The following is a 14,806-nucleotide window of genomic DNA, read 5'->3' as shown; positions in this document are numbered from 1 at the left end:
AGCAATGTCAGTGCAGAAGCAAGGAAAGTTTTAGTAATTTTTTTCTTAAAGTGTGAAATATAAAATAAAACCTTAAGTGACTCGTATATAATTAGATGATCTTTAATTTTCTTTTCAAAGAGGTTTTAAGATAAACAATTTATTTTCTATATTTCCTGGGTCTTCATGAATTATAATGTATACTAAGAGTTTTGCCTGGGCAGAATTTTTACCCCTATTCACACTCTCATAGAAAGCATGGATGTCAATAGAGAATAAAACTGTACAGTGGATGTATCCGTGTTTAAATGGGGTGGGTTATTCTGTGTGGCTTGTAAACTGGCTCTTAAACATAATCAAAAGGGGTACCTATCCTGCTGTAAATGGTGTCGTCATGTTTTTGAGCAAATCTGTAGACCTCTGAGCTGTTAGTTGGAAAGGATAGTTCATTTAGACCCAGAACTTCATAGCTGTTGGCTTAAAATTCATGTATTGGTTTCTTTCAACGTTCCTCCTCTTCTTCCAGTGAAGATCATTACAGGCTTTTGTTGTAGCAACATGCTTTCTTTTCCTCACTTACCTGGCTTGCTTTTCTAATTCGTGCTCAATAACTTATTCAATGTTCATTCATATTTTCATCATTCAGTACTTTAGAAGCTTTACTGAAAACCTACTGTGTGTCCAGCATAGGATTATGAACCAAGATTAAATAATTAAATGTTTATTCTTGTTTTCAGTATCATTCTTTTCTAAATTTTGTCATGGAAGAATCAATTTTTTATGTGGGTCATATTGTTCTTCTCTTAGAACAAGAGAGACACTATCCTGTAATATTTGGGGGGTAAAATTGTGCTTACAGTAATGAAAATAAGTTTGCAAGTGTTTTCCTAACAATGAGCATTACGCTTTACCCATCTCTTTGATGTTCTCGCATGTGATGAAGAGAATGAGCCTAGAGTGATTGATTACCAGTGAAAGGAAGAAAATGCAAGGAGAAAACCTCACCATCTGGAGCTTTTTTTCCTTGAAGGGTTTTTCTAGATACCCGAAGTTAGAGGTGGTTCTCTTCATCTTCAGCCTTGTAATGTATCTGATCACCCTCTTGGGCAACAGCACTCTCATTTTAATCACTATTCTAGATTCCCGCCTTCAAACCCCCATGTACTTTTTCCTCGGAAATCTCTCTTTCATGGATATCTGTTACACATCTGCCTTTATTCCCACTTTGCTGGTGAACTTGCTCTCATCCCAGAAAACCATCACCTTTTCTGGGTGTGCTATGCAGATGTACCTGTCCCTTGCCATGGGCTCCACGGAGTGTGTGCTCCTGGCTGTGATGGCGTATGACCGTTACGTGGCCATCTGCAACCCGCTGAGATACCCCGTGGTCGTGAACAGGCAGGTCTGTGTGCAGATGGCCGCCGTCTCCTGGGTGACGGGCTGCCTGACCGCCCTGCTGGAAACCAGCCTTGCTCTGCGGCTCCCCCTCTGTGGGAATCTCATCGACCACTTCGCGTGTGAGATCCTGGCAGTGCTGAAGTTGGCCTGCGCAAGTTCACTGCTCATGGACGTGACCCTGCTGGTGGTCAGTGTGCTCCTCCTGCCCGTTCCGATGCTCTTCATTTGCATCTCTTACGTCTTCATCCTGTCCACTGTCCTGAGAATCAGCTCCGCAGAGGGAAGGAGCAAAGCTTTTTCTACCTGTGGTGCCCACTTGACTGTGGTGGTCTTGTATTACGGGGCTGCCCTCTCCGTGTACCTGAAGCCTTCTTCGTCGACCTCCCAGGAAGTAGATACAGTCATCTCTTTGCTTTATGGTGTGCTTACCCCTATGTTGAACCCCATAATTTACAGTTTAAGAAACAAGGAAGTCAAAGACGCTATTAGAAAACTGCTGGGCAAAGTATCATTGCATCGAACACGTGAAAGTCTCTGACTGGGTGCCTGGGGTGTACAAGGGTGCGCCCCTGGCAGAACCCACCAGGGAAATTCAAGACGATGTACTCACCCTTAACTCAGTGGCTGGGACCTTCGCTCTGTAATTTCACAGTTGCAAGATAGGAGGGGGATCCATACAACTCAGAATTAGTTGATAAAACATTGTGCATTATTCTTACATGTTTAAACTTCAGTCACCTTCAAAGTACTTTCCACTTGATGCAATACACCTATTGAGACATTTTTTTCTGCTGTTCAAAATGGTGTTTGAACTTGGTGATTTTGATGACTTTTAGTGCTTTTGCCATTTATTTGTTTCACCTCTTCCACATTGGCAAAATGTTTCCCTTTGAGGGCTTTTTTTCTTTTTTTTTTTTTTTTTAAGATTTTATTTATTTTCAGAGTGGGAAGGGAGGGAGATAGAAAGAAACATCAATGTGCGGTTGCTGGGGGTTATAGCCTGCAACCCAGGCATGTACCCTGGCTGGGAATTGAACCTGCGACACTTTGGTTCGCAGCCCGCGCTCAATCCACTGAGCTACGCCAGCCAGGGCTTGAGGGCTTTTTTTCATCCAGGAAACCACAAAAAAATGTTGTTTGGGGAAGGATCAGATGAACAGGGAGGGTGGGACACGGGGATCCTGCTGTTTTTGGTTAAAAACTATGGAATGCTCAGTGTGGTGTGTGTGGGCAGGTGCACTCACAAATCACCTATCATGAAATGGGCAAATAAATGCATTGAAAGAGTCTTCAAAAAAACATTCACTGAAGCTGAGCACAGCCTCTCACAACAACGCCAGCCAGTACACTGATGCAGATGGGTTCCTGGAATACTCACCTAGTAGGTAGGGAAAGCCTTCACTATAAGTGGCCCGCCCTTCAGCAGATAATTCTGCATATTTGCTACCCCCCACCCTACCCTGTGTGTGTAGTGTACACAGAGCGATTGCCTATGGGCAATAGTAGATTCCAGTTTGCACTTAGTATTATTTTCTGTATTTGTGTTTCATAGTTGTGGGAAGTTCTGGGCTATAGAGTCATCACACATTCGTTCCAGAAGGAAACTTGGATAAGTTTCGAGTCGGTGAATGTTAGCGCCAGAAGAAACTTGGACATCTTCTCTGCCTCAAATCCAGGAACAAAGAACGGATTATGCCGGCGAGAAGACAGAACCAACGAGAGATGAGAAGACTTGCTCACTGTCTTTTGGCTGCCAAACCAGAACCGCAGCCCGGGCCTTCCGCCCTCTGCTCCAGAGCTCACTCCGCCACACCGCGGGGAATCCCTAGCTGCCCTCCCTTTCTCTAAACTCCTGATCAGAACTCCCGACTTCCTGAGGAAGGCATGCAAAGCCCGCTTGATTTGCTCACCTGAACCTTGCCTGTCTATGCACATTAGATATTTGAGCAAATTGTATCTGTTTCTATGCCGGTGTACCACCCATACGCTAATGAAGTTTTCTTCATGTGTGTGTGTGTGTTTTTGTTTCATTGAATGATTGACTTCACAAGGGCCAGGAGTCCTATAATTTTGTACCTTTTATGTTTATAGCAGCATTTCAATAAAGTCATCAATGCATCATCTTTAAACTGATTATTACGTAATCAGGACGTAAGTGCCACTTGTGAAAATGAAGAAGAAACAACATGAGCCATGAGGTATATTGCTTTATAAATAGCTGACAATTACAGAGACAATTCACATTTGTGGGTTTTAATATTTTACTTGTATAAGAATGCTGCTTGTTTAAAATGCAGAGCCAGGCCTTGACTGGTTGGCTCAGTGGGTTGGGTGTCCTCCCACAAACTGAAAAAAGGGTCACCAGTTTGATTCCCCATTAAAGCACGTGCCTGGGTTGCGGGCCAGGTCCCCAGCGTGGGGCACATGAAAGGCAACCACACAGTGATGTTTCTCTCCCTCTCTCTCTCCCTCCCTTCCCCTCTCTCTAGAAAGAAAGAAATAAAATCTTAAAAATAAATAAAACGCCCTGGCTGGCGTAGCTCAGTGGATTGAGCGCGGGCTGTGAACCAAAGTGTCGCAGGTTCAATTCCCAGTCAGGGCACATGCCTGGGTTGCAGGCCATGACCCCCAGCAACCGCACATTACTGTTTCTCTCTCTCTATCTCCCTCCCTTCCCTCTCTAAAAATAAATAAATAAAACACAGAGTGGGGCCTCTGTTCCCACACTCGCTGACCCAGTGGCCCTGGGGTGGGGCCCTGGTGGTCGCATTTATAACAGAGCCCCGAGAAATTCCGAGAAAGGCTGTGGGATGGCCGTTCTTCGGGAGACATTCGTTTCCAGTGAAAATCTGATCCCAAAAGAGAAGGGGGATTTGTTCTTATTTCTTTGTTCCTTTTAATTTCAGTTTTTCTTCCATTCTTTCTGCCTCCATGTGTGCTGTCTCACTTGCCTCCCTCTGCTTTTAGAATGGGGAAGAGGAGAGGGTTTAGAGGGGAGGGGGTGGTTATCCTATTTGACAAATTTCAAAATATGGAAGATCTAAGAAGGTTTAGCATTGGAGGTTGAGCTCTGGGCTATTTACCTCTCAGACCATTCCCTTAGGTCCTGGGTTCCCATGATGTGTTCCTGGATGTGTAACCTACATTTAAGAGGCTTGCAATAACCACACAGCCACATTCTGGTGACAGAGCAAGGGGACACGTTTGATGCCAGATGCAGCCGCCAAGAGCTGTTTGATAGTGGGGGGGCGGAAATAAGCCGTGAGCCCTGACGGATGTGGCTCGGTTGGTTGAGCATCGTTCTGCAAAGTGAAAGGTCAAGGGTTAGATTACCAGCCAGGGCACATGCCTGGGTTGTGGTTTGGTCCCCTGTTGGGGCATGTGCCAGAGGCAGCCAATTGATGTTTCTCTCCCTCTTTTTCTTCCTCCCTTCCCCTCTCTCTAAAAGTAAATAAATAGAATCTTTAAAAAAGAAAGAAAGATACAGGCCCTGAGCTTTGGGGTAGCAGGGGGGAGCTGACCAGAAAGCTTTCGTAGCAGCTAGAAGTAATTCTTTTTCTGCTCAGATCCCTCAACCGTTGCAACCCAAATACCACATTCATTTCCTGACAATTTCAGAGTCATTTGCAAGTGATATTTTATAGTAGGCTTTCATTAGAGCAGAACTAATTATGGGCCTCCTGGACTTAGCTATAATACGGGCGGTACCAAATATAAACAAATAACCAGCATTATGGATGTGACTGAAATCCTTACTTCAAAGAATGAACTAGGACAACCTGAAGGGCCTGAACGCACTCTGTAGTTACCATCTCAGTGCTGACACAAGGAACCGAGCAGATCATCAGAGTGGGGTGGGGACCAGAATGGGCCACTGAGAGAGGTTACAGATGACCCAGCGGTCAGACAAAGACCCAAGGTGGCGTCTGAGCAGATACCTCTCTAGCGTGGAATAGGAGTTACAGTAGTTACAGTGTTTCTGTCACATAGCGTTGCTGTGAAAAGGAGCAAGCACATAGAAATATCAACGTGTTTTAGACAAAGAACATGTACGAATGACCCATGGACACGGACAATAGTGAGGGAACTGATGGTGGGAGCAGGGGTGGGAGTGGGATGGGAGGAGGAGGGCAAAGTGGGGAAATTGGGACAACTTAATAGAGTAACAATAAAATGATTTAATTAAACATGTGTTTTATAGTGTCACAGGTTTGATTCCCAGCCAGGGTACATGCCTGGGTTGCAGGCCATGACCCCCAGCAACCGCACATTGATGTTTCTCTCTCTCTCTCTCTATCTCCCTCCCTTCCCTCTCTAAAAATAAATAAAATCTTTAAAAAATGTGTTTTATACACTATAGGCAATACTAAAGTTAGTTATTTGTAAATGGTATATTCTTCCATTTGGATTAGCCTGCCTCTCAGCCAGTACTAATCACAATCATTACTTTCATAGTCTCAGGTAAGGGATGCTTTCCACGTATTGTTAAAAAGAAGAACGTATGTGGCAGAGAAGATAAAAACTGCCTGTGACAGAGCTGATTCCTGCATAAACAATAACATGACCAGATTTCAGCTTTTGGAAATTCTGACCCTGTCGTTTCCCTGCTTAAAATCCCTCGGGGCCTTTTTATTACCCTAAAGCCCAAGTCCTTAAGATAACGTGCAAGGACTTTCATAATCTTACTACTCACCATTTACCTTTTTCACTCTAGGAACACAAAACTTATTTCAGTTCCATAATAACAGTGTGCTCTGTCTTGACGGTTCCTTTATTAAGAACATATATCACATTTTGTAATTTGATAGCGACTTTTGAGGGTTTACTTGTTTAATGTCTCTCACTAGTTTGTGGGTTCATTGCCGCAAGGACTGTATCAATTTTATTTGCCTCTATCGACCCATGGCTTAGCTTGAGGTCTGCCACAGAGAAGACACCCGGTGCATGCTTTGCAAAGGCCCACGTGCTCGCTGATCATCTCCCAAACAAAAACATGCAAGTAATAAGCCTTTGAGGGCTGTTCAGTTAGGTCCTTAACCACCCCGGTAGTGGGAGAGATGAAGATGTCAAAGGGGATTTCTAGGTGCATGGAAGGCTGGCAGTGTCATTAACTGGCACAGGGGACACTTGAAAAGGACTGATTCTGGGAGTTGAAGGGGGAATCATGAGTTGTGTTTTAGACACAACTATTGAAATTATCATGATTTTGAGATAAGTAGAGATAATTAGGAATCAGTTGGACATGCTAGTTTGGAACTGATCAGAAAGATCAGCCTGGAGATATAAACTTGTGACATAGTTGCATATATCTAATAATTTAAGTAATGAACATTGCTGACATCAATGAGGGAGAGAGTATGGAGTGAGCAAGTTGCCTAAGATGAAACTAGAGGAACACTAATATTTAAATCCATAAAATAGGAAAAGCCAGCAAAAGGGTGTTGAAAAGAAGCACCCGCTCAAGTAAGGAGAGAGTGACAGTTCGGGGACGGATTCCAGCTGCGGTCCAGATGCGGTAAGCACACCATCCGGTTTCTCCCATTGAGTGCAATGAAAAAGTCTAGACAGAATGCGCAGAGAAGCTATCTGATTCTGAAAAATAAAGGGTAGCAGGGAGACCTGGGAAGGAAACTAGAATGCAAGGCATGAACAAACTCTTGGTGAATTTTCTGGGTTTTTTCCTTCCCCCCTCCAATATCTCTTGCCTGGGACTCAAGGGTAACCTGGAACCCAAGCCTGCACACTAGGTTCAGACAGAAGACAGACCAGCAAAGCTCCAGAGCTCTTGTGCATCAGTTGGAATGAAGTAAATTCCCTGACCTTTTTCTATTATCACCTGCACCTCCCCTCCCCCTGCCCCACACACCCTAGACAATCCATGGCAGCCGGGCAGGCACCCATGACCCATGACAGCTGGGCAGGCACCTAAAGTTATGAGAAAAGAGAGCCCTTCTCTCTGACTGGAGGAACTGCGGTTCCGAGAACACTGGAGGAGTCATTTTGCTTTTTATGCCTCTCTATTCTCCTACCGTTTGGTACCTGGGGCAGAGACTTCCTTCAGCCTCCAGAACCGTGAGAAGGAAGTTTCTGTCATTTCAGCCACCCCCGTCTGCGGCCGGGGGTTATGCCAGCCTGAGCAAACTAACATGTGGCCCCTTCTTCCACCTCCGCAGCCAGCAGACGTGAATCAAGTCCTCCTCATATCACGTCACTCTGACCCTGCTTCTGTCGTCACATCTCTTTCTCTGACTCTCTCTCTTCTGCCTCCTTCTTCCACTTGTAAGGACCCTTGCGATCCCCATTGGGCCAAGACGGATAATCTCTGTGCTTTAAGGGCAGCCGATCAGCAACCTTAATTTCATCTGCATGTTAATCCTCACTGCCATGTAATCTAACACAACATACTCATAGGCTTTTGGGATTAGGATGTGGACATCTTTGGGGCCATTATTTTTTCCTACCATACCTTGATCTCAAAGTCATCGTACTGAGAGATGGAAACACATAGAACTTCTGGATTCCTGGACATTGATGTGGAATTTACTCCAATTCCCAAAGACCCAGAATGACAGTGACCATATATGTCAATGAGTCTGCTTATACATCTCAAGTGATTCAGATTCACCTCCAAGGTCACTTCCTGGAGACCCTGAAAGTGTTCCATGGTCATTGCCTCAGTTTGCAAGTAATATTTGGAGTAGATATCACGAACAACGGCCACATCCCCACATCGTCTCTATGAATTACGGATTAAGGACATTGTAGTAGGAGTGTCTAAGCTGAAGCCCTTGGAACTCCCCTTTCCTACCAAATTGAAACATTGAAAGGCATTCCTGGGGGAATCGTAGGAAGTAAAGCTGTCATCAAAGGCTTGGAAGATTCAAGGAGTGATTCAAATTGGTAGATGCAGGAGGCTGACAGGTTTTGGGGAATAAGAATGAGTTCAATATGCTTCCTTTTAGGGTGGTTTTAATTGCAGAGCTTTTCGAGTTATGGTCTTCTTACTGGTGCAGAGAGGGACTGCGCTTTTTCAGCAATGGTGTTCGAGCAACAAACCGCCTGCTTTCACTTGGCAGGGTCAGCAGCATGCCAGACGGCCTCTGGCTTTTTCCTGGACTCCCCGGCTCTGTGTCACAAGTAGGAATTGGGCTACTGGTCTGTAGTTTTCTTTCAAGTGACTTCAGAAATCCTGATACATTTATTCATGAATGTACTGATTCAGTAGCTACTCTCCCCAATATCTAAGGAGTGTGAGGTACTTTTGGGGGTGTCACAGGGGCTACAGCCATGAGCAAAATATGAATTTTTGTTCTTAAGGAGTCCAGCATCTAATGGGAAAGACAGGCATGAAAACATCTAAAAAGTTAAGGCAGAACAACCCCTTTACGTTAGAAATAATGCTTTTATATTATCATAGATCATAGTAACAAATCTTCAAGTGGCTTCTTTGTCTGGCTTTGGTATAAGGGAAACGCTGGCCTCAGAATGATTTACGAAGTATTTCCTCCTCTTCTGTTGTTTTGAAAGAGTGTGAGAGGACGGGTGTTAATTCTTTTTTAAATATTTAGCAGAATTCACCAGTAAGGTTATCCGGTCCTGGGCTTTTCTTTGACATGAGATTATGAATTCCATATTCTTCTTAGTTATAAGCTGTTCTAATTTTCTATTCCTTCTTGACTCAGGAAGGAACAGAAAATGCCTTCTTTTCTTTGGTAAAAGAAGGTATAGAAAAAAAGGTGTGACAGACACTGAAATAGAGAACAGGCTGACAGTGACCAGAGGGGAGAGGGGAGGGAATTTCAGGGGAAAAGGGGGTTTGCAGGAACAAGTATAAAGGACACATGGACAATAATGGGGGGGGTGGAAATGGGAGGGAGGTGGGGAGGACTAGGGGGTGGGCTGGGATGGGAGTAAAAGGCAGAAAACTACTTGAACAGCAATTAAAATAAATGAAAAAAAAATCCTTCAAAAAAGAAAAGAAGATGTGGCAGTTTGTGTGTTTCCAATTGGAAAGGAAGAAGTAAATTACCTTGGTTTGTAGATGACATGCTCGTGTGCATAGAAAATCCTAAACAATTGACAAAAATAGCCAGCTATTAGAGCTAACAGACGAGTTCAGCAGAGTTTCAGAATACAAGATCAATACACAAGATCAATACACAAAACCAGTGATATTTTTATATAAGAGCAGTTAATTTAAGTAAGAAATTAAGAAAACAATCCTGTGTACATTACATCAAAAAGAATAAAATCACTTGGGAACAAATTTGAGTTAAGAGTTTCAAGACTTGTACACTAAAAAACTATAAAATTGTTGAAAGAAAATAAAGGTTAAGCAATGTCTATCCACGTATTTTGTCCATGTTATTTTATGATTTCTACTTAGGTCCTTGATTAAATGGTAAATTCTTTAATATGTGTATTGTGGCTCTCTTTCACTTTTTTCCACTAACACTGCTTTTTAGAGTAGTTTTATGTTCACAGCAAAACTGAGGGGAAGGTACGGAGATTTCCCATGTAACTCCCTGGGCCTGCCCCACTGCATCCACCGATATCAACATCCCCTCCAGAGTGGGGTATTTGTTACAACCGGTGAACTGACACTGACACATCGCAATCACCCCGAATCCATAGTTCACACTGTGGTTCACTCTTGCTGTTGTGTAACCCACAGGTTTGGACAAATGCACAATGCTGTATCCATCACTGTGGCATCATACAGAGCATGAGACTGCGCTGTATTTGCAGTATATGGAGTAAATTTCTTAAACGTGAGAGTAATACTGTTCCTTGGACCCTCTAATGAGTACCTTGAGCCACTCCCAGCTCTCAATATATCACTGCTACTCAGAAGTAGAGATCCTTTCACTTTGAAGGTGCTTTGATTTCCCCCTAGGAAACTTGCTGAAAAGAAAAGTTCTCTTCCTAACAAATCTCAGTTGGGTTTTCCCAAGCCTGTTTCTAACCTATTGCTCACCCAGCGGACTACGTCCCCTGGTGCCTTATTTAACCTGTGTGCACTCCAGGGCAGCGGCACCCCTGGGGTTCTAACTGTAATGAAGCCGGGTGAGACCAGTTCCCCCCGGACAGTGAGGACTCATCTGTGACTTGCACTCGTGTAGTGGCAATAGTGTCTTAATGAAGTCCTGAGGTGCTGCAGAGGAAGAAAAACGTTAAGACTGTCTTGGCTAGTTCCATTTTGTCAACAAAGGAGTGCTCCTGTGCTATTTGGAGAGCTAAAAAGTAGCTGCTTTTCCCCAAGGGAAGTGGGGGGGGGAAGGGGCGGTGGAACATGTGGAGTGGGAGAAGGACTAGGTGGGAGTGCGTGTTGTCTTACTGTCCCCTGAGCAAAGAAGTACCTTCCCAGGGAGGCTCGTTCCTCGTCTTCCATTTTCCTGACTCAGGTGGACCTGCAGGTTCATCGGTACATTTCCCTAGTTCTCATCCTCTTGACCTATCTTAAGGGCAGAAAGCTTCCTTAACATTGTGTTAACAGCAGCATCGTGCCCAGAACAAATTAAGGGCTAGCCCCATGCTACGCTGCATGGGCCAGAGCTGCTTCCGCAATGTCTGATTCCACAAGGAATAGACCACTTACTTTAGCATTATTCTCAGCGTCCCTGGTCCATAGGAGGCTGCTTCTGCTGTCAGAATGCCCACACCTAGCTGTGTTTCCAAAGAGAACTTAAGTAGCTCATCAAAATTCTTTTTAATTTCCATCTAGTATTTGTTGTCTTTCAGCCACAGGCAAAAGTTAGCACTGAATAGAATTCACACCTGGAGAAACAGTTCCAGTTTAAGAGAGACATTGACTATGAGGGGCTGTGTCATATTTTATGCAAGTATTTCTCAACTGCATTATTCTTGAAGAGTTATTTTGCCTTCTGTTGTATTTTCACATTGCACAATGGACAAATATGTTTTTGTAAAAGCATTAAAGCAAAATGCGTTAGCAGAATTCTCCTTTGAATGCATCTACACGCTATCCCAGTCCCGCCCCCAGAGTTAGTTTCTCTAAACATAATCATATATACATGATACACACACACACACACACATCAGGCTGCAGATGGGGTGTTTGTGTCTCTAAATTCATGTGTTTAAACCTGCCCTCCTGTGGGAGGGGATAGGGAGGCAGAGGGAGAAGGGCCTTCAGGGAACGTGTATAAAGGACAGGAGGACAAAGGCAAAGTAGGGGGTGGGGGTAGGATTGAGGGTGGGTGGTGGGGATGGCTGGGGTGGGTGGGAGTGGTGGGGAAAAAACCCAAAAGGAGGTAATGGATGTTTAACTAGACTTATTGTGATGATCATTTCGTGATATATACAAATATGGAATCATTATGTTGTATACCTGAAACTAATATGTTAATTATACTCCAACTAAAACAAAACAAAACAAAACAAAACCCCGCCCTCCTATGTGATAGTCTCTGGAGGTGGGCCCTTGGCAGGTGGTCAGGTCAGAGGGCAGACGCTTTATGAAGAGGACGAGCGCCCTGATGAGGGCTGAGAAGATCGGAGTTCTTCGCGTCCGACTTGTGTGCGCAGTGAGAAGACGCTGTTTGTGAACCAGTACGGGGACAGGACGAGGTCTCTCACTAGGTACCAAAGCCACCGCCGCTTTGATCTTGCACATCTAGCCTCCAAACTGTGAGAAACGTTTCTGTTTCTTTCATGAGCCATCCAGTCTATGACATTTTGTGATAGCATCCCAAATGGGTTACAACAATATGTAACTTGTTATAGATATGTAGATTAGATATAGTTTGTTAAATATTTTATACAAGTCATCTCCATCCTTGCATATATTTTATGTTTTTCTGTGTTTATTTCTGAAAAAGAGGTGAGAAAGTCTCCTACTATGATTGCATATTAACATACTCTCTTTTTAGTTCAGTTGATTTGGTTTATATATGTTGAAGTTAGTAAGTCTATAAAAATTGATGACTGTTGTGCCTTCTTTTTTTATTGCATCTTCTCAATGTACCAAAATGTGCTTTCACAATTATTAATATATTTAATCCTCTTGGTTTCCTCTAATAATTTTTATCTTATATTCAATTTGACATTAATATTGCTAGTTTGATTTCCTTTAAGCGTTTTCTTGATGTTTCTTCTCATCTCTTATTTCAAAGTTGCCTTGTTAGTTTAAGCCTGTCTCTAGTAACCAGCTTAACATTTAATTTTACTCCCCATCTGCCAGTCTGTCCTCTAATATGAATTTTACTCATTTGTATTTATTGTTAGTTATGTCTTATTTAGGCTTGTTTCTACCCTTTATTTCCTTATTTCCTTATTTTTGCTTTTTTATTTTACTTATCTCCCCATCCCCATTCTATTGTTTATTGAATTATTTCTCCAGTTTTTTTTCTTGCTAATATTGTACAAGAAATAATACCATGCACATATTTAAGCTTCCATTTTCTAACAACGTCTATCAATTAATATATCTACATCTATATCAGTAGGCCATTGCTATAATGATTTTTTAAAAATAAGAAACTATCCTCAAATTAAACTCAAAGTCAACAGCAATCTCCCACCATTCGTGCCCCTGTGGAATGGTGGGGGTTCAGCCCGTGTAGGCTGGGCCTGGCAACCAACACAGCCGGGCTCCTCACTGAGGCTCTGTGGGCGACTGGAGGCTGTAGAGGTTGGGCGGTCCTGTTGCACGTGTCTCTCAACGTCTCCGGGGAACAGCAGATGAGCGGGGACGCGTTCTTCCAACAGACATGCCAGTGCCGCAAGAGAGTGAGCTTAGCGGTGAAAGTCCATGTCAAGTTTCTGGTTGCTTCGTTGCTGCTAACCAGTTACATGTCCTGGCACAGAGTCAAGGGGTGAGAAAATGTACTGCAAGGTAGCAAGAGGGCATTGCAAAATTATGTAACAGAGTGTGGGCGAATAGTCTTATTACTAAGGAAAGGCAGAGGACCGTTTGAAAAAGGACCCAGTCTACCAGGACATTCTTCCCTTTAACAAGATGATTAAAAAACAAAACAAAACAAAAACCCAGCCGTGGCTGGCGTAGCTCAATGGATTGAGCGCAGGCTGTGAACCAAAGTGTCTCGGGTTCGATTCCCAGTCAGGGCACATGCCTGGGTTGCAGGCCATGACCCCCAGCAACCACACATTGATGTTTCTCTCTCTCTCTCTTTCTCCCTCTCTTCCCTCTCTAAAAATAAATAACTAAATAAATCTTTAAAAAAACTTATACAGTCCTTCTTTTTCTTCTTCTCCAATATTTCTCATGTTGATATTTGAGGGTTTTTTTTTGTTTCAGATTGCTGTTTTTGGTTTAAAAACATATACTTAACTGGGTGGGTGGGCTGGGATGGGAGCAAAAGACAGAAAACAGTACTTGAACAACAATTAAAAAAAAAAACCTGTATACTTATTGAGATGAGGGCCCGAGGCCCTGCATGGACCTCAGGTTTTGTTGCGGATGTGGTGATATGCCCATCAGAACCCACTGCGGGAAGGAAGGAGTCTCAGCTGCAGGGAATGCCGCCAACGGGCAGTTCTGGGCTCTCAGGGGCCATCAGGGCTTGTCTTACTGAATGCAGCTGCCTCGCCAAGGCTGTGCTCTCTTCCCAGGTGGTCATGCCCGAGGACTGTTCCGTATGCGAGTATAAAAGTTCAGCCCTCCCGCTCCAGTTTAGGACGGTTCTAATCCAACTGTTGGTCCTCCTCAGAGAACCAGGTAAGGCTTCTCTTGATATTGAATCACTGCTCAGCTTGCACCAAATCTTGCTCCCTTAGCTTTCCTTCTCTTACCCAGGCATTGATTCTCAGAGCGCTTCTTTTTTTTTTATACTTTTTATAAAAACGATTTTTAATTTATTTTATTTTTAGAGAGGGAAGGGAGGGAGATAGAGAGAGAAACATCAATGTATGGTTGCTGGGGGTTATGGCCCGCAACCCAGGCATGTACCCTGGCTGGGAATCAAACCTGCGACACTTTGGTTCGCAGCACGCACTCAATCCACTGAGCTATGCCAGCCAGGGCTAGAGCGCTTCTGAATAGACTTGTTTGCACACGAATCTCCACCTCAGAGGTGACTTGCTGGGGCGCCCATCCACGAGAGTGTGGACGGTCCCCAAACACCCAAATGCAGAGCACTAGCTGGGATAGGATTACGGAGGTGAATCACCCATTACCTGGCTGCCAAAGAGGTGGGTGTAGCACAGAAAGCCCCTGGCAATGATTAGCGGTTTAATTGTTGAAACATCCACTGTTGTGTAACTGGGAGCGCATTATCTAGTGCAGTGTGTGAAGCATTAATGAAAACAAGAGAAAGCCACTATTGTAGGAATGATAAAGTTGAATGTCTATTGCTAAACTCAGTTGACACTTAGTAAAAGAGAATGAAATTTAAGAAAGAGTACTGAGAAATTACCAGCTACATGTGAAAGCCAGAGGTGCTCCTTA

The 14,806-nt window shown here is 43.7% G+C and overlaps 1 protein-coding gene across 1 annotated transcript; it reads left to right on the top strand.

The window, feature by feature from the left end:
• The first annotated feature begins 219 nt into the window (after positions 1-219).
• Positions 220-1,973, top strand: LOC114508777 (olfactory receptor 2K2). The gene has a single exon (XM_028526864.2). The coding sequence runs from the start codon at positions 965-967 to the stop codon at positions 1,913-1,915; it is 951 nt and encodes a 316-aa protein (XP_028382665.1). The 5' UTR covers positions 220-964; the 3' UTR covers positions 1,916-1,973.
• Positions 1,974-14,806: the final 12,833 nt, after the last annotated feature.

The sequence above is a fragment of the Phyllostomus discolor genome, chromosome 3 (assembly GCF_004126475.2).
Source record: "Phyllostomus discolor isolate MPI-MPIP mPhyDis1 chromosome 3, mPhyDis1.pri.v3, whole genome shotgun sequence".
Lineage (NCBI taxonomy): Eukaryota > Metazoa > Chordata > Mammalia > Chiroptera > Phyllostomidae > Phyllostomus > Phyllostomus discolor.
This window is presented reverse-complemented; position numbering and strand designations above follow the sequence as displayed.